Source organism: Balaenoptera ricei, chromosome 15 (assembly GCF_028023285.1).
Source record: "Balaenoptera ricei isolate mBalRic1 chromosome 15, mBalRic1.hap2, whole genome shotgun sequence".
Lineage (NCBI taxonomy): Eukaryota > Metazoa > Chordata > Mammalia > Artiodactyla > Balaenopteridae > Balaenoptera > Balaenoptera ricei.
In genome coordinates, this window is record NC_082653.1 from 79,513,180 (window position 1) to 79,536,276 (window position 23,097).

At 56.1% G+C, this 23,097-nt stretch overlaps 1 protein-coding gene across 2 annotated transcripts; it reads right to left on the reverse strand.

Annotated features, from left to right (window-relative positions):
• Positions 1-1,797: 1,797 nt before the first annotated feature.
• LAT2 (linker for activation of T cells family member 2) lies at positions 1,798-17,287 on the reverse strand. 2 transcript variants are annotated; one of them, XM_059896663.1, is made up of 13 exons: positions 17,181-17,287; positions 12,380-12,505; positions 11,878-11,917; positions 7,891-7,934; positions 7,647-7,707; positions 7,382-7,419; positions 7,062-7,097; positions 6,951-6,981; positions 6,378-6,433; positions 5,236-5,298; positions 4,880-4,951; positions 4,302-4,422; positions 1,798-2,085 (listed from the first exon to the last, which is right to left on the reverse strand). In XM_059896663.1, exons 2-12 carry the CDS (start codon positions 12,480-12,482, stop codon positions 4,319-4,321), a joined length of 648 nt encoding a protein of 215 aa, XP_059752646.1. In that variant the 5' UTR covers positions 12,483-12,505; positions 17,181-17,287; the 3' UTR covers positions 1,798-2,085; positions 4,302-4,318. The 2 variants fall into 2 exon arrangements, with proteins under 2 accessions (XP_059752646.1, XP_059752645.1); XM_059896662.1 differs by lacking the exon at positions 17,181-17,287 and adding an exon at positions 13,778-13,866.
• Positions 17,288-23,097: the final 5,810 nt, after the last annotated feature.

Below are 23,097 nucleotides of genomic sequence, written 5' to 3' on the forward strand. Positions count from 1 at the left end.
GCTGGCTTCCTGTCTCTGTGTATACGCCCCTAGCGTCCTACAGGTAGAAAGGTGATTTAGATAATAGACTGGACAGGCTAATCTCAATTTTTCTAGAAGCCTAGAGGACAATCCCACAGGGTGAGGCAGGGTTTGCTGTAATTTATCAGCTTCTCAGAACAGCCTGGGGCCCTGAGCCCTTCAGAAAGGACTTGGCAAGAATCACGGAGGAGGATGGTGCAGACAGGCAAAGGAGACCCTCCCACCAGGTCACCTTTTCTGTGCAAACGGGTGTACTCATTTGCTTTAGAATTTCCCAGTGAATTTTGCATTAATTTGTAGAATTGCTTTTTCTTTTTTGGCAAGGTGTTATTTTTTTCCATGTTTAAAAATTATGAAAAACATCAATTGTACATAGAGAATGATACAGTGACCTTCCACATACTCACCATCCATCTTAACAATTTTACCAACACGTGGCCAGTCTTGTTTCCTCTGTACCCTACCCCAGCACCAGCGTCCTACCCCACTCCCAGATTTTTCTGAAGCAAATCCCAGGCAGGGTTAGACACGTGTCCAGACCACGTTGTTGAACGGATACAGGAAAGGCTCCAAGGTCACTGGTTCTTTGCGGTTAGGGTTTTGATTAAGAGGGGGAAAAAAAATTAAGGCCCTCAGAAACTGCAGGGTGAAGTTTTACAAAAATACTTTGGCATACCTTCTCAATCTTTTTTATTTTTTATTTTTTCTGGCGCACGGCTTTTGGGATCTTAGTCCCCCAACCAGGGATCTAACCCAGGTCTCTGCAGTGAACGCGCCGAGTCCTAACCACTGGACCACCAGGGGAATTCCCTACCTTCTCAATCTTATTTTTTGTCTGGAGCCTTGGGATCCTTATGAGGCCAAGGGATGCTTGTGCCCGTCGTGCAAGTGAGACCCCAGCTTGCCACACTCAGCGACGGTGGGGCAGGACCCCCTCCCGCTGGAGCCTCACTGCAGCCCCACCACACCTGTGCCCAGGCCTAAGCTGTCCTGTCCACGTCGTGAGGCCAGGACTGCGGGGTGTGAAGGGACAGGTGGCCAACAGCTGTGTTCTAGATGTTTTTTTCTTCTAATTTCCTAACTTGCAGCATTAACTTCGCCTCATAGAATCGTTGCAGCATCTGGAAAGAGGGTTGGACTCGGGGACCAAGTTCTTGTCCCCAGCCTTCTCTCTCTCTAGGCCTCAGGGTCCCTTTCTGTGAAACAAGAAGGCTGACTTTCATTGCCTTAGAAGGTTCTACGTGAAGCAGGGAAAGCAGACAGGAGAATCACTGCCCTTAAACTGGAACGGTTTATTGAGATGTTTCGGTTGGAGGAGGCATTTTGTTTCCCTGACTCTGGCTTCTCTGACTCAGAAGGTCCCTTGGGCCCCGTCCTTCCCATGAGACGGTCCTGTTTCTGCCCAATCAGCTGAGGCTCCAGGCCACTCCCACTCCGCCTGCCCCTTCCCCAGAGCCGTGACGCGCTCTGTCCACAGCAGACGCTCCTGCTGAAGGGTCACAAAGGTGGCCGTGGCCTCATCTCTGATTCAGTCAACGGAGGCCCAAAGAAAGGAGCGCCAGGGCTCTCCCTAACTCTGCTGAAGTTAAGTACATGTAATGCTTACAGGAGACAAGATAGACACAACCTCTACTCTGAAACGCAGAATATTAAATACAACTCCACCTATATAAATTAACTGTACAAGCTTATCCATCACGCACAAAAATCCCAGCAACCAACATTAGTAAGCAATTTGGGATCAAAATCCAAAGCAAAAAAGGACACGAACACCCGTGTAGTATGATGTTTTAAATGTGGTTAAGGGGATGTGACTGCTCTGAGTCCTGGGCATCTGACCACAGCGGGAGCTGCCCTCGGCCCCAGGCTCCGGCCTTGCCCGTGGGAGCCGGTCAGAGGGCGGCTCCACGCGTAACTGTCCTTTCCCGGGCTGGGTACCCCGTGGCCGGCTGGCTGGTGCTCAGGATGCATTGGTGCGCCTCCCAGGGGTAGCCGTAGGGGGTCTAGAAGTTGAGCAGCTCTGGAGAAGGGACCCTGGGGAGGCAGTGTACGGTTCCCTGGCTCCTTCAATGAAAAGGAAAAGTATTTGTTAAAGAGGAAAAGGTTTGCCTGGCCTGACGCTTTGTCCCCTCAGCCCCGGAGCAGCCGGCACGGGTCGGGGAGGATGGTCAGTGTCCAGTGAGCACAGAACCCGCCGTCAAGCAGCCTTAAGCATGTTTCTTATTCCAGGAGCGTCTGCGTTTTGTTTGAAATCCTGACTGCTCGGTTCTGGCCGAGGCCCGAGTTATTCTGACGTGCCTTGGGTGCAGGAACACCCTCTGCACAGCAGCTGGCGGCCTTCCCCCGCAACGTGTCCTGGGACCAGTACCATTAAGCTGCGTCCTCTCCCCTGGAACCCAGAAGGGACCTGACGGGTACCGGGCCCTAACGCCACTCCGCCTTCCCCCTTGCCTGGCGGCCCTTCCACCTGCTAGAATATAGGGATTGGGCCTCTGCAGTCTTGTCGGGCTGCTGTGGGCCGCAGCCTGTGGAGTTCAGTCCGTCCTGTGTGCGGGGTCCCGGGTGTAAATTCCAGCCAGCCGTAGCCGACCCAGACTCGAACCTCCCGTATCGTCTGTCAGCGTACAACATACTCTTAGTCTCTTTCGTCTGAAGAACCTGCACAACCTCTCCACTCCTGCCTCTCCCTGAATCCAGGCGCAGATCTCTAACTGCCCATTTCATACATCCTCCTGCACGGCATCTCCAACTTAACAGGCCCAGAAATAAACCGGCCTTGCCCACAAAACCCGCTCCGCCTGTAGCCTCCCTGATCTCAGTTGCTGGCAGCGATGCCCTCTCATTACTCAGGCAAAACCCTGCAGGCCTCCTCAAGACCGGGCAGCCGACACGCCGCACATCAGTGAGCCCCATCGCTCCGCAAACACTCGCTGGATTCCTGCCTGAGCGCGCTGGTCTCCCCGCCTCCACCGCGTCCCCTGTATTCATGTCTCTACCGCCAGCGATCCTTTAGAAACCAGTCACTCTTCTGTTCCAGACCTTCCCCTGCCCCATCTCAGAAAAACCCAGGTGCTGGCCCTGCACGCCTCCAGCCGCCGCCCTCCACCTCTGCCGACGCTCCCCCATCACTCCGTCTGCCCACACACATCATCAGACGCAGATTCCTGCTGGGGGTCTTTGCCAGTCCCTCTGCCTGGGTGTCCTTCCTGTCTCCAGAGGGGCGACGAGGGGAGCTCGGAAAGGTTGCGCTGCCTCCCGGCTTAAATCATGGCACCGTCTCTCCCCGCCCCACGTTGCTCCCTGCCCCTTCCCACCCCTAACGTGCTAACGTGCTGCATTTCTCTCCTCTTCTCTTCCCGCTGGTTATCTGTTTTCTCTCTCCCACCAGAACGGAAATTCTAAGTGGGCAGGGATTGTGTGTCTTCTGTTCATCCCTGTGTCCCCAGCCCCTAGGGCAGGACTCGCCCCTGGCAGGTGCCCTCTGGGTACCGGGTGAGTGAATGAACCGCGGGCTCTGCCCGTTGGGCTTCAACTGCTGCCGCTGACCCTGCTGCTGGTTCTCAAACGCCCAGAGCGGCCGCCCACTGAGAGGGCTGCCCGTGTCCCCCAGATCGGGACTTTGGGCAGCCTTCCGGGGCCCTCGGGTCGACCTGCGCCCCGTGAGGCAGGGCCTGGGCTCCGACGTCTGAGCGCTTGGGGGACCGTTCCCTCCTCCACTCACTCTAAGTGGGACCTCGGGCAGGTGGCTTGCCCGCTCTGAGCCTTGGGGGGCGCCAAGAGATGGTGTGTGTGAGCGCTTGGCACCATCTCCTCCCGATCCCGCCCCGTCCCTGAGTCCAGCTGGTCCTGCTTTCCGTGTGGTGCCTTGTGTGTGTTGTCTAAGACACGGGTCCCAGTAGCTCCATGTTGCAAGCGAGGAAATGGGTCGAGGGAGGTTAAGTCTCTCGCCCAAGGTTGCAGAGGCCCACCCAGAGCCCCCCTCTCACCCCATGACTCACCAGCCTGCCCTGCCTGACACCCCCTGGGCCTGAGACTTGGCGTCCGCCGGGGATCTGTCACCTCCCCACACCAGCCACAGGAGTGGGGGCGGGGTGGGTAGGGACTGCTCGGGGGGCCCAGCACCCAGGGCGGCGTCCCAGCGCCCCGAGGAGCCACCCTGCTTCAGCACCCATGGGTGCTGCCCCACGGTCCCTGCTGTGGCTCCTCCAGCCCCAGCTCTCTGCTTCTCCCTTGCAGTGCAGCCCCTTAGGCCTGTGCGGCCCCCCCACCCTGGACCCTACCTTCCTTCAGGGCTTCTCTAGGCTTTGGCGGCTGCCACGTCCCCGTTCACGTAATCAGGCTCCCCGCCGTCCTCGTCTGGGCTTCCTACCGGGGAGGGAGGTGCTTCCCTCGGGACGGGCTCTGCGACCGCAGGCAGATGGTCAGAGGGTTCACACGCACATGCCCAGCCCTGTTCCCGCCACCACACAGCCCGCAGGAAAGGCTACACTGGATGGTGTGTCTGTCCCGTCCTCTCTGGGATTTGCCGGAGGTGTGTCCTGCCCGGGAGCAGGGCGAGTGCGAGGCCGTCCGTGCAGCTGGATGGGCAGCCGGCCAGGAGGACCCAGCCTCAGGAGGCCATGGTGCTGCTGAGGGGGTTCCTGGCACAGCTCGAGCCTCTGCAGCCGCTGATGGGCCGGAAGCTTCGCTGTGGAATCAGCTGGACTGGCCGTAGGGGAGCCCACCCGGCCTTGCCCTCCCAGGCCAGATCCCCTAAGCTCCCCTCTCTCCCCCTCCCCTCGACTGTCTGTCCCAGGCCTGGCCCCTCTGAGCCCGCTGGAGGTGACCATTTGGGAGCACCGGGGATCCGGCCACATACCCACGACTCTCCTGGACTCCCGCCACTGCCGGATGTATGCCGAGTTCTGGTAATCCTCAGACCCGTCGTCGCCTGCAGGGAGAACACCGGCAGAGGGGCTGGCAGAGGGGCAGGCCAGTCCTGAGGCCAGAGAGGTGCCACGGCCACCCCTCCAGAGGGGCCGCCTGCGTCCTCGTGCTGCGCAGCCCCCTCGAGGGAGGGAGGGAGGGAGAGCCCAGGGCCGATGGGGACTCCTCCCGGGACACAGGGTCTGATACTGGTGAACCGTGCAGCGGGGCCTTCAGAGCTCAGCGGGGCGGGCGGGCCTGGCCTAGGAGGCCTGCCTCCCTGCCCTGCTCCGGGGAGGGCAGCCTCACCTGATTCGGTTTTCTTTGGCTCACAGATGAGCACGTTCTCGTAGGAATTGGTGTCGTCATCGTCTGCCAGGGAGAGAGGAGAGGGCACAGGATGCTGCTGGGCCCTGCCCGACAGGCCTAGCCCTTCCTCTCTGCCTCTGTCTCATCAAGCCCCCAGCCCTCTGGGTCCCCCAGGGCCTCGAACATTCTCCCGCACAAGCTTCTTCATGGGCGCTAGCCTGGCTCCAGCAGCCTCCACCCGGGGCTCCTTCTCTGTCTTCCCCTGAATGCCCTGGGGAGGGGAGATCAGGGGGTGGGGCTGCAGTCAGGCCCACGAGGGACAGTCGGAGAAGGGAGGCCCATCTCTGTGGGGCAAAGAGGGGCAGGGAGAGCCGCTGGGGGCCCAGGAGACAGGAACCCGCCTAACCCTTCAGGCAGTGGGGTGGGCCGAGGATCCTTTGTCCGGGGGCCTAGGCTGGTTGTGGCATATCAGAGCCTGGTACCCCGGCACTCCCCCCCACCCCCCAACGGGGAGGCTGAGCTCTAAACACCAGCCCACCCTGCGTCCGTCTGTGTCGAAGAGGCTCTGAGAAGTGAGGGCTTCTCCCCAATTTAGAAACGCAGCGGGGAGAAAAGGACCCCCCCTCTCACCCCAGCCCGGCCCGGGCAGAAGCCCAGCCCTGTGCGCCTCTCAGCAGGCACTGCCCACCCTCGGTTCTCAGTTTCTGTAGAGCAAAGGTGTTAGGAGCACCTTTGCTCTTAACAAAGGGTGCCAGCATCCTCGGAGCCTGCAGGGCTCAGCGTTTGTCAACAAGGCTGACTGGTCCAGGGCCTTCCTTCAAGGTCCCCTGTGTGCCCAGCCTTGAGAGGGGCCTGGATGACCAGGGGACCAGCCTGCCCCCTGCCCCTGCCCTCAGCTCCCCTTCTGGCCCCCCTACCCCTTCTTCCCGCCCATCCCTTCCCTCCTCTGCACCTTGGCTCCTGCCCACAGTGCCAGCCTCCCCCAGGTCCCCCCACCCAACCTCCTCCATCCATCTAAACCTAGGCCTAGCCTCCTCCGTTACATCCTCCCTCCACCTCTGGCCCCGCCCCGGGGGTGTGACTTCCGAAGCTGCGCTCGCAGGCCACCTCCTCCCTCTCCCCTTCATCGACCTTTGCCTCACCTTCCGGGGGCTTCTGGAACCGCCCACAATCGAAATAGTCTGTGGCGAAGGGGTGTCTGGCAAGAAAACAGACACAGCACCAACTGCTGGGCAGGCCCATGGTCGGGCCGGGAGCTTCGTGAGCGGGCAGCGAGGCCAGGGCTGCTCCGGCCGTCATTGCCCCTGGAGCCCGCGGGGGCCCTGCCAGGGTCTCCCCCGATCCTCCCACCCTGCTTCCCTGCACCCCTGAGCTGCCCTGGCTCCAGCCACCTCACCGTGTGGCCTTATGCAAGTTACCTCCTGCCCTGGGCCTCAGTTTGCCCAACTGTGAGACGAGGAGACGTCCTGGGGGCCCTTCCTCTCTGAGGGTCGGTGGAACTCGTCTCTGACCAGGTGGTGCAGGATGAGGGCCCCCCGACGGCCTCCCCCACCCCCAAACATAGCAGGGCTCCTGTCCTCAGGCCCCCCTCAAAGCTACGGTCATCTGAGGGAAACCCTGGGCCAGCGGGTTCCAGGGCAGGAGGCCTTTCTCACATAAGGAGTCTGCGGGCAGGGGGGCGAGGGGGCGGCCAGGGCCCGGAGAAGCCCGCTCACATGTAGGCTGCATCTGATCTGCATCTACTTCCTGCAGGAGGAGGCGAGAATCAGGCCTGAGCGCGGGCTGTATGCCCCACTGTGGCCCCCTCCTCCGCGGAGCCCACCTACCTTTGCTGAAGTTCTGGTACCTGGAGGATGAAGAATCTGGAAGAAAGGCCAGGCCCGTTGGCTCAATGCTGGTTGCCCAGCCCCCGCCCCCGCCCCCTCCCAGCTGTGACCACCGGAAGAAGCCCAGGTGTTTCCAATCTTCATGCCCTCACACCTGCTCTCCGTCCCCTCCCCCTGCTGGGCCCCGTCAGGCCTCCCAGCCCAGCTCACAGCGTCTCTCCTCTGGGAAGGCCTCCTGCTCAGTACCTGTCCCACCAGGTATTCACCTGTCTCGGTCCCACCTCGCCCCTGCCCCCAACTCTGTGTCCCAGGGCACTCACCCTCGAGGCTGGGGGAGAACTGCAGCAGTTTGTCCTTCCTGCACGGGAGTGGGGCAGGGGCTGAGGAGGGGCTGGGAGAAGGCCCTGGGGTTCCTGGGGGTCTGGAGGCCACAGTCCCACAGCCCCCCAGTAGGGCCCTCAGAATCAGAACTGGGGCTCTGAGGTCCGAGGAAGGAGCAAGGTCTCGGCCTGGGCTCAGCCAGGTGGGGACCCCGGGGCCCACCTCATCGCCTCCCGCGGGGCTGGGATAGGGGCTCCTTCCTACCTTGCTGATGCCGCGTTGGAGGCCGTGTCCACCAGGGGCCCTGGCCAGGCCTCCCTGACCACTGTAAAGGTTGACGGGGTGTTGGCTGGGCCCCCAGGCCAGCTGCCCAGCACATCCCCCTCACCCCATCACCCCACTAGATCAGGCCTGGCCACAGCCTCAGAACAATGGGGACGAAAGGGACTTTGATGTGGACACTCCCAGTCCCGAGCCCAGCCCTGGACCCTTCTGTCTGGGGACTCACACGTGTAGGTCCGGGCCACGGCGAAGTTCTGCTGATTCTCTTCCCTGGAAACACATGGAGCTGTGATGAGCCAGGGCCTGGCCTCCCACAGCCCCAGGGACAGAGGGACAGGACAGACGGACAGGGAGGGACAGACCAGGGCGAGAGTGAGGAGGGGCTGCCAGCCCCCCAGGACTCTGATCCAGGGCTTCCTGATGCACCCGTTCTCTAGAGTGCTTCCCTGCCTGCCCACTGCGTGCCCACACTTCTCACATGGCCCTGGGCTGGAGCCAGCTGCCGGCCAGACATATGCCCCCACAGAGCCTCCCCAGGACCCCTGGAGATGCCCAGGAGAGTCTGTGGGCAGGGCTGGGGCAGCTGCTCAGGGACCTGGCAGTGACTTCAGCCAGGAGCAACAAAGAGGCTGCTCCCACCACCTGCCATCCCAGGAGTGTTCAACATGCCTAAGAGAGCACGGTCCTCTTGAGTTGTTCACACATGCCATTTACTCCCCAGTAACTGATGAGGCAACTTCAAGGCTTAGCAGACACAGCCAGGTATCTAACCATCACCTTCTTCCTTTGAAACAGAACGCTGATATTTTTTTTTTTTTTTTTAAAGATAAACCTGATTTTTAAATTACTACTGATTTTTTTTTTTAAGATTTTTTTGATGTGGACCATTTTAAATTTTATTTATTTACTTATTTATGGCTGTGTTGGGTCTTCGTTTCTGTGCGAGGGCTTTCTCTAGTTGCGGCAAGCGGGGGCCACTCTTCATCGCGGTGCGCAGGCCTCTCACTATCGCGGCCTCTCTTGTTGCGGAGCACAGGCTCCAGACGCGCAGGCTCAGCAATTGTGGCTCACGGGCCCAGTTGCTCCGCGGCATGTGGGATCTTCCCAGACCAGGGCTCAAACCCGTGTCCCCTGCATTGGCAGGCAGATTCTCCACCACTGCGCCACCAGGGAAGCCCCAGAACGCTGATTTTTATTTAGACAGCCACATGCCCATCCAAAGGACTGTATTTCCCAATAAATGGGGCTACATCAAACTAAAAACCTTCTGCTCAACAAAGGAAATCATCGACAAAACAAAAAGACAACCTACCGATTGGGAGAAGGTATTTGCAAATGATATATCCAATACGAGGTTAATATCCCTTATAATATAATATATAATTAACTCAACTCAACAACAAAAAAACAACCTGATTAAAAAATGGGCAGAGGAACTGAATAGACACCTTTCCAAAGAAGACATACAGATGGCCAACAGACACATGAAAAGCTGTTCAACATCGCTAATTATGAGGGAAATAAATGCAAATCAAAACCATGATGAAGTAACACCTCACACCTGTTAGAATGACTATTATCAAAACGACAAGAAATAACAAGGGTTGGCGAGGATGTGGAGAAAAGGGAACCCTTGGGCACTGTTGAGGGGAATGTAAATTGGTACAGCCACTATAAACACAGTATAGAGATTCCTCAAAAAACTTAGAGCTACCGTATGAGCCAGCAATCCCACTAGAATACAAAATAACTAATTTGAAAAGATATATGCACCTGTATGTTCATTGCAGCACTATTTACAATAGCCAAGACATGGAAACAACCTAAGTGCCCATCAACAGATGAATGGATAAAGAGGATGTGGTATATATACACACTGGAATACTATTCAGCCATAAAAAGATGAAACCTTGCCATTTGTGACAACATGGATGGACCTGGAGGGAATTATGCTAAGTAAAATAAGTCAAACAGAGAAAGAAAAATTCTGTATGATTTCATTCATATGTGGAATATAAAAAACAAACAAAAAAAACCCCCAAAATTAAAAAAAAAAACCAAAATAAATGAACAAATCAAACAAAAACAAACACATAGATACAGAGAACAGAATAGTGGTTACCTGTGGTTACCAGGGGTGGGAGAGAGCAAAATGGGTAAAGGGGATCAACTGCATGATGATAGATGGAAACTAAATTTTTGTTGGTGAGCTTGATGTAGGGTATACAGAAGTAGAAATATAATGTCGTACACAGGAAACCTACATAATGTTATAAACCAGTGTTACCTCAATTTTTTAAAAAAGGCTATATTTCCCAGCCTCCCTTGCATTTATGTGTGACCATATAATTCTGGTTAATGAAATGCAAAGCCAAGGTTGTTGGGCTTTCAGGAAAACTCCTTTAAGGAGGCACTGCTAACTGGGATGCCCCATTTCTGTCCTTCTCCTTCATTCTTACTACTGCCTGGAAGGCAGAGATGAGGGCTGGAGCTCTAGCTGCTATGTTGGACCATGAAATGCCCTTGGGAATGAAAGCCACTGCTAAAGATAGTGGATCAGATTAGCTAATCATTAAACCATTTTGGGTTCCTCCCCTGGACCAGAATGGTGACCTGCCCCAGCCTTCCAGCCTGGGGGGCTGGGGGTCAGAGTGATCTGATTTAGGAATGATGCCCTAAATCCACAGAATAGAGTCAGGCATGGCTTCCCAGAGGAAATGATGCAGGAGCCGGGCCTGGCACACACAGGCTGATAGGACTGAACCCAAGTGAGGTGGGGAGAGCCCAAGTCTCCCCTCCCACCTCCTCCCACTTAGGCCTAGTTTTCCCACCTCCCACGTGAGGAGGTTTAACTTGTGCCTCTGACTATCTTCAGTTCTAAGATTAATCAGGGGCCTGGAGTGGGCAGGGACTAAGGGAGGAGGGGAGAGGGAAGATACTGAGGAACTTGCCCTGGGGCAGGGGTGTGGGTGGGCACTAGGGGAGCCCAGCCCAGCCCTGGTGGAGGTTATGGGCTGGCGAGCCAGAGGACCAAAAGGCCCCAAAAGCTGGGAAGGTCCAGCCCCAGCCCCAGGAGTGGGCATGGATGGGAAAATTCTGTTTTCAAATCTCACTGTGGTTTTTCAGTTGCAAAAGGAAATGAGAGAGGGTGTGTGTGTGTGAGTTTGTATGTGAGTGCCTGCCCAGGCGTGCAAGCAAGTGCCGTGCGTGTGAGAAGTGCACGCATGAGTGAGTGCTGGGGGAGCCTGTGGGTGCGAGTGGGCGTGCAGGCCTGTGCACGTGTGTGCACACAGGTCTCAGAGCCCTCCACCAGGCATTGTAAGGACACCACTGGCTGCTGCCCTCCTGCCTCGAGTTGTTCTTGGGTCGCCCCCCGATCTGCAGCGCCCAGCACTGCTGACCCTCTCAGGGCTCACAGAACGGCTAGCCTGTCCCCAAGGTGCCTGGAACTCCCTCCTGCCCAGGTCCTGCCACTCTGCCTGGGGTCAGTGGCCCCGTTTCATCTCACCCCCACTGCCCTGCTTCCAGCTCTCCCGTGGCTCCCTTTGGCCCTTAGGACAAAGGCCAAGGCCTCTCTCCACAGTCAAGACTCTTCTTCCTCCGCATTCAGCTGATCTCTCTCAAGACATGCTCAAGCGACCACCTCATCCCCAAGACAGTGTCCACCCGGCCCTACATCGGCAAATGCCCACACCATTCCCTCTCTCTCTGGATGTCCCCTTTCACCTTCTTTCTCTCTTAAAATCCCTCCCGCCTCCGCCAGGAGGCCTTCCCTGGTCCCCCAAGTTTCACACCCATATCCTCCCCTGAGGTCCTTTAGTGTTTTCCAGGGGAGACTCGGACACAGCGCCTGGTCTCTGTCCCCCGCACTGCCCCGGGAGGGTGGGATTCCTCTGTCGACCTCCAGCACCGGCACAGTGCGCTCCCCAGGGCTGGGGTCACCGCGGGGATTTCTGGAGATGCTCCTGGGCTAGCTGGAGCGTGACATCCCCTCCTCCCAGAACCCTTCCCGACCAGGCTGGGGCCGGGTCTGGACAGCCCCTGGGCACCCCCTCGCCCGCCCCTAACTGCTTAGAACCCACTAGAGCCCGGCATGGAGGAGGTGTGAATGAAGCGTGGGGGTGGGGCGTGGCGGTGCCCGAGGGGGTGCCCACATGGACACCCATGCCCAGGGCACACAGCGTCGCGGGGCTGGGGACACCGAGACACTCACCGGCTCCTCTGCTCATAGATTTTCTCGGACCTCTTTGCACCTGCAAGAACAGGACCAGATTAGCAAGCGTCCCGGGGCCTGGTGGGAACTGAGATCCGAGGCCCAACCATCTTGTCTCCCCTGTGCCCTGTGCAGGCCTCAGACCGGACGTGCAGGCTAAACCACCAATCACTGGGGGCCACCTGACACCAGCGGGGTTTGTTCACCATTTATTTAGGAACGCGGGGCGTGGAGAAGGTGGACGCAGGCAGCCCAGCCCCCCTCCCCACGCTTGTCCAGTGCAGTCCATCGGCCCCAGACACATGCCCTTGACCCAGCAGAACAGAAGCCCCCAGTGAGCCAGACCCATTGTCTTCAGAGGAGAAACCCAGGCCCCCGGGGTTCACTTCTGCCTCCTGAGGCTTATCTGACTGCCCCTTGCGACTGCAGCCAGGTCTGGGCCTGAGTGGCTCGCTGGGTACACCGCCCGCTCCTCCCTCGCACCCGCGACCCCAGCCTTTACCTGGGCGGGAGCAGCGCACACACAGGCTGGCCGCCGCCCCCAGCAGCAGCAGAAGCAGGGCCGCCCCCGGCCACAGCAGCTCCGTGTCCACGCTCATGTCCATTCCTGGCCACTCTTCCTGTAGGGCTGCAACGTGGGGGCACTGTGAGCCGAGGCGGAGGCTGCAGGGCCACGCCCTCCAGGAACACCAGGTTTCTGGCCCCCACTGTCCCCTGCCAACCCCACAGCTGAGTCCAGCATCACCTTCCCTCCCTGCTCTGGGACTAGGCGGGGACAGAACCAGCCCTGTTCCCTCATCTGACCCCCAACCTGCACCCTGGGCTCCCAGGGCCATCATCAACTCTTGGTAAGTGCTGGAAGGTTCTGGAGACCCGCCAGACAGCACCACATGTATGTGCACACTCCCACACACGTCTTCGCTTAGTCCCCCCAACTGCCCTTTGAGGGAGAGGCTCGAGACATTTCACAAACAGAAAAACGGAAGCCAGAGATCCCACAGCTGCTAAGGGGAAAAACAGGATTTGAACTCCAGCCTCCAGACGCTAACGCTGGCTCCGCCCACTGCATCCTGTTGCCTCCTGCCAACCCAGCTTTATTCCCCAACCTCAGAGGCCATGGCCCCTTCTGCCCGGGAGCCCCTGGCAGCCCCCATCGACCCTAGGGTGGTTCTCCTCTCCCACCCATGGCCACTGGGGAAGCTGGGGGTGGGATTTCCATTCCTAAAACACCCATCTGCCCAGATTCCTCCTGCCCTGGGCGCCGGAAGGAGGGAGGTCAGGAAGGCTTCTTGGAGGAGGTGGGCCTGAGACCAGGAGGGGAAGAAGGGCTCCTGGGCAGATGGACCTTGGTGGCTGGTGGTGGGATGTGCTGGGAGGTGGGGCTAAAAGGCTGCTTCTTGGTCAGTGGCCGGTCCCAGCCTCGGAGCCCCACTGTGACTGCCAGGCCTCAGCAAAGCCACAGGCACCCACACAGGAGGGCCTGGTGAGTACAGCCCTCTTGAGGGGCCCTCCAAGGAGAATCGTTACAACTATAAAGAGACTCAGCCCCCTTGCAAATGCCAGTGACAGAGCTGAGGGCAGCCGGGGGTCCTGAGGGGGCAGTGCCCCGTGGTGGGCACGTGGAGCCCACGCTACTGAGTGTCCCCTTGGCGAACACCTGTTGCTCCGGCCTCGGCCACCTGGGAGGAGGCTTCTCCCCGCCTCCCAGCTGGGGAAGGCGAGGCCTGGGGAGACCTGAGCTTTGTGCTGCCCGCCTCCTGCTCCGGGCTCCCCCGAGGCCTGCGCTGCACCCAGCCGTCCCCCTCACCACTCTGAGCTTCCCGAATCCCTGTGGCAAAGATGACAAGGCGTCTCCGTGCAGGGCCAAGCCCCAGTCAGGGGCCCGTCATGAAGAACTCACCTCTACTTCCCCCAAACGCCAAGTGAGTCAGCGGAAACGTGACCATTCCCAAACCTCATGACCCGGCGGCCTCCACACGAGGAGAGAGGATGACCTGGGCACCCCAGGAGGTTGTCCGAGGGGATCTATGAGCCTGGGCACTGCTCTCCCAGGCCGCATACCCTCCTCCCTCCCCCCGACCTCGTTCTGCCCCGGGGCTGCCTCCCTCCCGGGCCTCCAGCCAAGGCCCAAGTCCATCTCAGGCTGGTGAGGTTGGGAGCACCTGGCCTTGAAGGGGGGAAGCCTGCCTGTGCCTCAGGGTCTCTTGGCCTCAGTTTTCTCATCTATAAGACTGGGATCAGGGCTTCCCTGGTGGCGCAGTGGTTGAGAATCCGCCTGCCAATGCAGGGGACACGGGTTCGAGCCCTGGTCTGGGAAGATCCCACATGCCGCGGAGCAACTAAGCCCGTGAGCCACAACTACTGAGCCTGCGTGTCTGGAACCTGTGCTCCGCAACAAGAGAGGCCGTGATAGCGAGAGGCCCGCGCACCGCGATGAAGAGTGGCCCCCGCTTGCCGCAACTAGAGAAAGCCCTCGCACAGAAACGAAGACCCAACACAGCCAAAAATAAATAAATAAATTAATTAATTTTTAAAAAAGACTGGGATCAACCCAGGGCCTTCCTCAAAGAGTTGTTGGGAGGACAAACACGTCCAGCCTGGATCACGGTTGGGGCTTCTGGAAGAGAAACTTGCTGAGGATCTTATTTCCAGCTGGCTGGTTTGGACAGTTCCCTTGAGCACCCACCCTTGACATCTTTGTCCTTTGGTCAAGACAGAGACTCTTTCTGCCCCAAAGGAGGTTCAGGCACAGACACATGGGAGGGTTGCACCCATGGGACAAGGGTCCAGCACTGGCCACCGCCGGGGTCTGCTTAAGACCCCAGGAGCAAGTCCACACTCTCAGCTTGGCATTCACGGCCCTGGGACCTGGGCTGCTGACCTCTGCTGTCCTCCCTCCCAGAGGCCCCGCCCATCAGAAAGCCCTCTTGCTTCCTGGCCCTGCTGTTTGGGACGAGCAGCACAGCACGCTCGGGATGCCCCCAGCCCTGGTCCATCTCCACCCACCTGGCACTGGGCGAGGGAAGGGAGGGAAGCAGGAGAACACAAATTCCGCCCCAGCTGTTGAAGCCCAGTGTCACCGGCCTTCGGTCACCCCTCTGTTAAACGAGGGAGAGAATGACACTCCACACTCAGGTTTGTCATCCGAGGCCCAGCACTGAGAGGACGCCTGTAAGGTGCTAGTGCCGGCTGGTGGGGCACGGTTGGCTGTGACCACTGTGACTTGCCATCATCACGGTCCCTGTGGGATGGGAAGAGACAGCCGCATCCTGTCGGGGCCAGAGCTGGCTGGACGGCCTGCACTGAGCAGTGTGGGTCAACCCTACCTGAAGCCCTCCCTGCCGGGTCCCCCAGACATGCAGGCCTGAGCACCCCCCTCTACTGCACCATGCAGGGCGTCGTGGTGGGACCCTGGGAGGGGCTGGGATCTGAAGGAGAGCAGCGCTGTTGCCCCAGCCCTTCGGTTGTCACGGACGCGGGTAGCATCACCTTGGAGATGCCAGCTCCTTTCTTCCAAGGGAGGAGAGGGAGGCCCAGAGAGGTGAGTATTCTGCCCAAGGTCACAGAGCTGCCCAGTCACAGAACCAAGATCTACACCCAGGGCAGGCTGACTCCAAGGCCTACACTCCTTTACGTAAATCCTTTCTTATATTACATTTTTAAGAATCACGCAGTATTTTTTAAAAGAGAGGCTCATTTGAGGAAAACTCTGGGGCTGCCCCCCAGACTGAATCAATCTGTCCTTTCTCCTTGCTTCCCCAACCAGGCCTGAGAACAAGCGGGGCAGGGGAGGGGGGAGGGAGAGGAGCTGGGCCCCTGGCAGAGGCAGGTCCGGCAGCCCCAGGAGGGCCCCAAGGGGCCAGGCAGGGCTGAGTCTGGTGGGGAGGGGAGGGGAGGCCGCCACAGCCTGTGGCCTGCAGGCCAAAATAGCAGAAAGGGAAGTGGGCAGTTTTCATATGAACAAGTTTTGCAACAAGCCGATGGCGGAAAAGCTCTCAGGGCTGGGCTGAGCAAGCCTCTGCACCCAGCCTCTCACCCTGAAAGGCCCTTGGCAACCCTCCTGCCCAGCCTCCCAGCCCTCCTCATGTTGTACATGGGGAAACTGAGGCCCACCAGGGCCGAAGGTCAGGCTGCGGGGGTAGGGGTGGACCCAGAGGTCCCCGTCCGACTCCTGGGAAGGCTTATCCGCTGGGCTCTGCTCCATTTTCCCAAATAACCTTGGCCTTCAGATGAGGCTGACTGAGAGGTCTCTAATGGAGGCTCTTAAAGCTCAGGCGGCTGGGGTAGGGACCCGGGCAGCCCTTGTTCCGGGCACGGGTGGGGGATGGTGAAGGTCAGGGCCACGCGTAGGCAGAGCAGGGCACCAAGAACACCCCAGGTCATTTGTAGAGATGTGGATGCATCTAGAGACTGTCATACAGAGGGAAGTAAGTCAGAAAGAGAAAAACAAATATCGTATATTAACGCATATATGCGGAACCTAGAAAAATGGTACAGATGAACCGGTTTGCAGGGCAGAAATAGAGACACACATGTAGAGAACAAACGTATGGACACCAAGTGGGGAAAGTGGGGGGTGGTGGTGGTGGTGGGATGAATTGGGAGATTGGGATTGACGTGTATACACTGATATGTATAAAATGGATAACTAATAAGAACCTGCTGTATAAAAAATAAAATAAAATTCAAAAAAAAACAAAAAAAGAGCACCCCAGGGCCTACAGTTTTTCAGACCCCCCAGCAGAGAGCTGGGAGAGCTGGTGGCCAGCCTGGGGGCTGGGTGGGGTGGCCGGGACAGCTTCTTCCTCCAGGCCAGTGGCAGGACCTGGGTCTGCTTGTCTGTAGCATCTCTCCCATCCTCCCACAGCCCCGGGGCAGGGTTGTTACAGCCCCGTTCTACAGATGAAGAAACCAAGGCTCACGGGTCTGGGCCTGGGGAGCTGCTGTCCTCGACCCTCACCGGACTCTAGTAGTGATGGGACCAGCCCTGGGGGGCTTCCCAGGGCTGTGCAGGCCGGGCCGGGGAAGGCGGGGCGGGAGAGGGGCCAGAGCCCCAGAAACAGCTGCCCCGCTAGTGCCACAGGGTCTGTGGCGAGGGCGTCCTTGCTGGGGGCGCCAGGACAGGGCTGGGGCCAAGGGAGGGGCTGCCGGACACCCCGGCTTCTTCCCAGCCCACCCGGCGGGCAGCCAAGCGCTCCTGCTGGGCCAGCAGGGCCACTCCCAACCCCGTGGGGTGTCGGGGGCACAGCCTCAGGACCCCCGCCTTGGGGGCCAGGCTCCAGGCGCCCCTGGAAAAGGCTTACCTGAGAGCGGGGGGCTCCTCACTGCAGCCACCTCATCCTGAGCCCACACACCTGCCTGATCCGATGCCAATGCCACAGACACTGGCAGGCAGGGTGCAAGGCGGCGGGCTTCCTGTCAGCCACTGAATCATCCCTCATACATCCGCTGCTCTGCCGGACAGGCTCTGCTCTTAACAGACAGAGGCAGAAAGAGAGACAAACAGAGACAGAGAGACAGAGAGAGACACACAAACAGGCACAGAGAGAACAGAAAGACACGGACACACAAACACACACAAAATTCCCACTGAATACACACACACAAACACATGTCTCACAAAGAGGAAGAGACACACACCGTGGGACAGGGACGAAGGGAACGAAATGGGGGAGCTCGCACAGACACGCACGGGCAGAGAGAGAGTAGGAAGACACGGAGAGACACACTGAAAACACACACACACGCACATAGAAATACACGTCCACACTGAAAACACACACACACACAGATATATGTGCAGGGAGAGAATGAGAAACACAGATACACACACACACACACACACACACACACACACACACACACAAACATGGGACGTGGGTGGATGGGCACAGAGAGACATGCGCCAGGGCAGACATCACAAACGAACGGGCAGAGACAAAGACAGATGGACAGAGGAGTGGACAGTCCCTGGCATCAGAGGAAGGGACCAAGCTGAAGGACAGAAGGAAGGACAATCATGATTCCTCTGCCAGGCCTTGGAGCCTCCTCACACCCATTTTCCAGATGAGGCTCACAGAGGTGTGGAGCCAGCCTTGGGCAGGCTGGTTAGAGCTCGGCCCCCTCTCCCTCCACCTGCTGCCCTGGTGCCTGGGCCCTTCCCTCAGAGGTGAGGATGGCGCTAGAGAGACGGGTGCCCCGCACGCACGCAGCAAGTGTTCCCCAGTGCCTCCCGTTACTGGTCATTAAATAACTTGCCCAAGGCCGCTGAACTCTTAGTGGCGCCCCACCTGCTAGAGACCAGGAAGCCCACAGGGGTCACCCCAACCCCCATCTGTCTGGCATCTCAGAGCCTGGGCTCCCCAGCTCTGGGCCCCTCTCTGCTGGGACAAGGTTTTTCTTTCAGCCCCAGTCCAGGGTCCACAGTCTTCCCAGACTCGGCCAGGCGACAGTGGAAGTGCCGCCAGGAGGCCCAGATGGAACCAAAAGAGAAATGCAAGGGCTGGACGCCCGCTGCTGCCACTCTGCGGGGAAGGGTGGCGCAGGGACGGGAGCTTATGGGAGATCCCGTGGGCCCTGAGCATCAGGAGTAATCCTCATCCCCGCAGGTGGTGGCACCAGGACTAAAGCCACATGACTCCCAAACCTGAGAATCACTGCTGCCTCCCTCATCCCACGTGGGGCAGTGCTACGTTTAAGTCCCACGGCAACTCTTGGAGGGAGACCTTACTTTTTCCTACACAGGTGAGTGGACTGAGGCTCAGAGGCTAAGCTGGATTTGAACCCAGACTCCAAAGCCTCCAAAGCCTGTTGTCTTTTCTCCACCCTTGAGCGCCCGCCCGGCTCCTCCTCACCCACTGGGACAAACAAGCCTGTGTTGGTTTCCATCCATCCCTGGACTATGTACCTGCCCAGGGTTTCCTGCCCGCAAACACGGACAGAAGCTCCAACATGTCCAGTGGGAATGGAAATCTGTTCTACATGCTGGCTTCTGTCGCGGCCTTAGCGATGGCAGATGCTGGAGCAGTGACCGCCAACCACCGGCAAAGTCTCAGGGCCCAGCTACAGTGGCACCTAGGAGCCCTCTTGCACCCTCTCTGAGCCCATTTTCCATCTATAAAAACAGGGGCCTGTCAACCTAAAGACCCTTTTTGGACTTGAGTGGAAGGAGGATCCTGTCCCCTTTTGGGCAATTCTCAAATTCCTCCAAGTTCTATTTCATTTATAGACCAGTTTATTTTCAAAAACAAAACAAAACCAAAAACCCAAATTAGATATTTCGTGTCCGGTTGTGTAAATGCTAGTGCACTTGGGTTTTGTTTTGTGCTCACGGCATGTGGAATCCTAGTTCCCTGACCAGGGATCAAACCTGCGCCCCCTGCCTTGAAAGGGTGGAGTCTTAACCACTGGACCACAAGGGAAGTCCCAGGGTTTTTTTTTGTTTTCTTGTTTTCAATTCAATGGTTGCTGGTATATTACATTTTTAACACAAAAGTTACTTTAGCCACTTTTGTGTGCAATTCAGTGGCATTATTCACGTTGTACAACCATCACCAGTCTATTTTCAAAGTTTTCATCACTCCAAACAGGCCTAATTGGCTTTTCAGCTCCCAGCTGAGTGTCAGTTGTGTACACATTTGTTACAGAAGCAAGGTATCTAGGTAGTAACGCAGCAGTTCTAAGAACTCAACAACTCCAAGGCTGAGAATCTTCTGGGGTCATACATCCCTTAAAGGCTAGTGGGAAGTGAGGGATTTTCTTCAGAAAAATGCACCTTGAGAAGCGTACACAACATTCTGGAAGCCCCTGGAGCCCGTCTATAAAGCTGTCTGCCACCCTCAACTCTCAAGGTACAGACAAGCATCATTCCTGTCCCTTATCTCCAGCCATTTATGAAATTTATCTTTGGTCATGACCTCACTACCCAACGGAACCTAGAATATCCCTCCATTGTTCTGCCTCCCCCCACCTACGTGATTTTGTCATCTATGTGTATTTCTAAAGTGTCCTTTATGTATAAAATTGTCATGCTGTGTGGCTGTTATTTCTCTTGGGTACATATCTGGGAGGGGAACCGCTGGGCTAGAGTGTGGGAACATTCAATTTTCAGGTTAATGCTAATTTCAAATTAATTCCCACAGTGGCTGTACTCACAGTCTCATTTGTAACTTGTCGAGAGACCCACAAACTTGCCAGCAACTGGTTTGTCAGGCTTCTTGCCGTTTGCAGGGGTGTAAAATAGTATTTTCTTTGTAGTCTTGATTTACAACTCCTTGATTGCTAATGAGGCTGACCATTTTGGGGCCATATTTCCTCTCCTGTGAACTGCCTGTTCATGTGTTGCTTAGTTTTCTACTGAGTTTTTCTCTTACAGATCTGCAGGAAATCATCATACACCCTTCATGTATTTTTAGTCTGTAATACCTTCGTTTTATTTATATTTCGATACATTACTTTAAAAAAAATCTAGTGAGCATATTCTTAATTTCAATAATGCATGTGAGAGACTTCTACCAATTCCGAGGAGTCTTGGTGCTATTTACAGAACTTCTGGGCTACCTGGAAAGCTTCTCTGATCTCCCTCCCTCCCAATCCCGTTTGGAAAGATAAGCTTCTGGGCCAGTAATTTTATTACCATTTACCTTGTCTCCCACGGTGAACGAAAGAACAGGTACAGGAAACAGATTTTTTTCTAAGTGCCTGAACTGAAAACCAAAGAGCCTGCCGCTGCAAAGGAGTGCGTTTCTGTTTGTATATTTAATATTTTACAGTTGGAGTGTGGTTACAGATGGGGGAAGAGATTAGTAGTAGGCTATAATTAAGTACATAGCTTTCATTATTTTGGCTTATTTTCATGACAAAAAACTGCAAAAGGAAAACTCTCAGATACTAGATGTCTTTATAAGCCTGTGAACCTCTCCCAAGCGAGAAAGTAACTCGAACATCTCAATGTTGTTAAAGACTGGCCAAGAAAAGGCAAAAGACAGAGCAAAGCTCCTCACCAATAAGGGCAGATGTGGCCAGGCCCAGGCCAGCTGTTCCTGGAAAGAAGCACAAGGGGCCCAGCCTGCCGTCCACACAGCCTCCCTTCAGGGGGACCTTTTAGGATGACTGACTACACTACATGCCAGGCAAACTGTTTGGGGAGGGTGGGGAGAACCAGGAGACAGCCATCTGTGACATGCGCCACAGACTTCCGGTACGGATGATCCTTCAGAAAGTTCAGGATGTGACCCATCTCCCTTCCCAACTTCCCTACAAAAACAGTGGTGAGAAATCCCACTGTGCAGACTTCAAGGAGCAGCTGAACTGAAAACAGGCCACTGACCCCATCCTCCACGGGACCAAGTAGCCCCACAGACAGCACTGGGCCCCCTCAGGTCCTACTGAGGTTGTCATTCCAAAGAGTGAACCCTGTCAGGGTACTAGTGACCCCGCATGACCTCAACAGCCATTTGGAATTTGAGAAGAGGACTGAGAGGAAGCAAAAGTGTATCTGAAGTATAACTCGTGAAGAGAGATTATAATAAGGTTGTTTAAAAAATCAGGCACGCACAAGAATCTCTAGAGGCTGCATTGCACCATCTCATGACATAGCAAAGAAATGCTGTTTCTAACGCATCTCAAGCCAGAGTGGCTTTAACAAACTCAAGTGAATCAGTTTTTCTTCTTCTAGACTTGATCTCTACCAAGTACCTTCCTTCACTGAGAAAACCAGGCTACTCCTAAGCAATCACGAATTGAAAGGGGATGCTAGGTAACAATTTCAACACCTTCTTTCCTCACCGGAACGTACGCCCATCCTGACTACTTCCCCCTTTCTGCCTCGAGCTCACTAAGACCTCCCTGAAGAAACAAGACATTTGAGTCATGATGGGAAACGCGGGCTTCTGGAAGCCTGCTGTGGAAACTTGTCCTCTCCCAGGACCTGGAGAAACAATCTGGCTTTGGACAAAATGGACTCTGAGGAAAGAACATTCTTAGAAACCTGAACCCGTTATTAAAAGGGCCTCACTTGGCACTCCACTAAAATGTTTCTCTGAAGCCAGTTCAAGAATAGCAGAGAGAAACCAGATGTCAACTATCTGTCTAAACCTATCTCTGGAACACTCACATAGGTGGTACAAACTTTTATGAAAATGACCCTATTTATTTAGGTGCTTATTCGGAGAAAGACATACCTTCCCGTCTCAGTTCAGTTACTTATGGATGAGACACAGGTACTAAAACACTTTCTGTGATGTCTTAATATTACAAAAGTATTACAGGCCAAGGGAAGAGGTGCTTGTGAGAAGCAACCACTGCACAGTTACAGCAACATCTGGGGGAGGCAGAAAGACAGCTGCAGTGTCATTTCAACCATAAGAAACCTCTGAATTACTGGGAGACCTAGATGATCCTTCCAAGGGTCTGAACATTCCACAGGCCCTTAAAGGTGGTATCCAAAGAACCTTTGGAAAAAACGCTCAGAGTTGGATTTCAAGCCTCTGGCCACCAGCCCCAGGAAATCCCTCCAGGAGACCAAGTTCCAACTCCTTAACTTTGGGCAGAGGGTTTCCAGCCTCAGGAATGCTCCCACTCTCCTTTTAAGGAACACCAGTCGGCATCAAGTCCTCTCCTCCAAGCCCTCTCGGCTGAGGAGCAGCTGCAGTAAACAGTCCCTCACGCACTTGGCCGGAACAGCACCCATCCTCCCCGCCTTGTTTCTCCAGATTAAGTTGCAGTCAGGCTCTGACCGCAAGGTAAGCAACTTCTGCACCCTCCCCACCAGCCTGGCCTCTCCCGCACGTAGCTCAAAGCCCTGCCCCTTGCCCACTGGGTCATAAAATCACCCAACTACACAGCAGCGCCTGCTCAAACACACGATCTGCTTGCCATGAAGTAGCACCCATAATGAACATGAGGAGCACCTAGGATTTCTTCTCAAACAAGCAGTTATTCTTAAAAGTTCCTTTACCCAACCAAAAACTATGACCACATCATGTAACATTTGTTAGAAAAATTAGTTTTGGGGGAAAAAAACAAAACAGGAAAAAAGTTGGCATCCCATCTCTGATCACCACTAGCTTTTAAAATAATTTCACAAATCTTGTAACTTCCAAAAGCAAGACGCTTTGCTCACTCCGCAGTACATTCCACTAAATTTGGACACTACTTTCCAAATTTAAAATTGTTAACTTCACAAGCAGCTAAAAAACAACTCAAAAATAAAGACAAGCA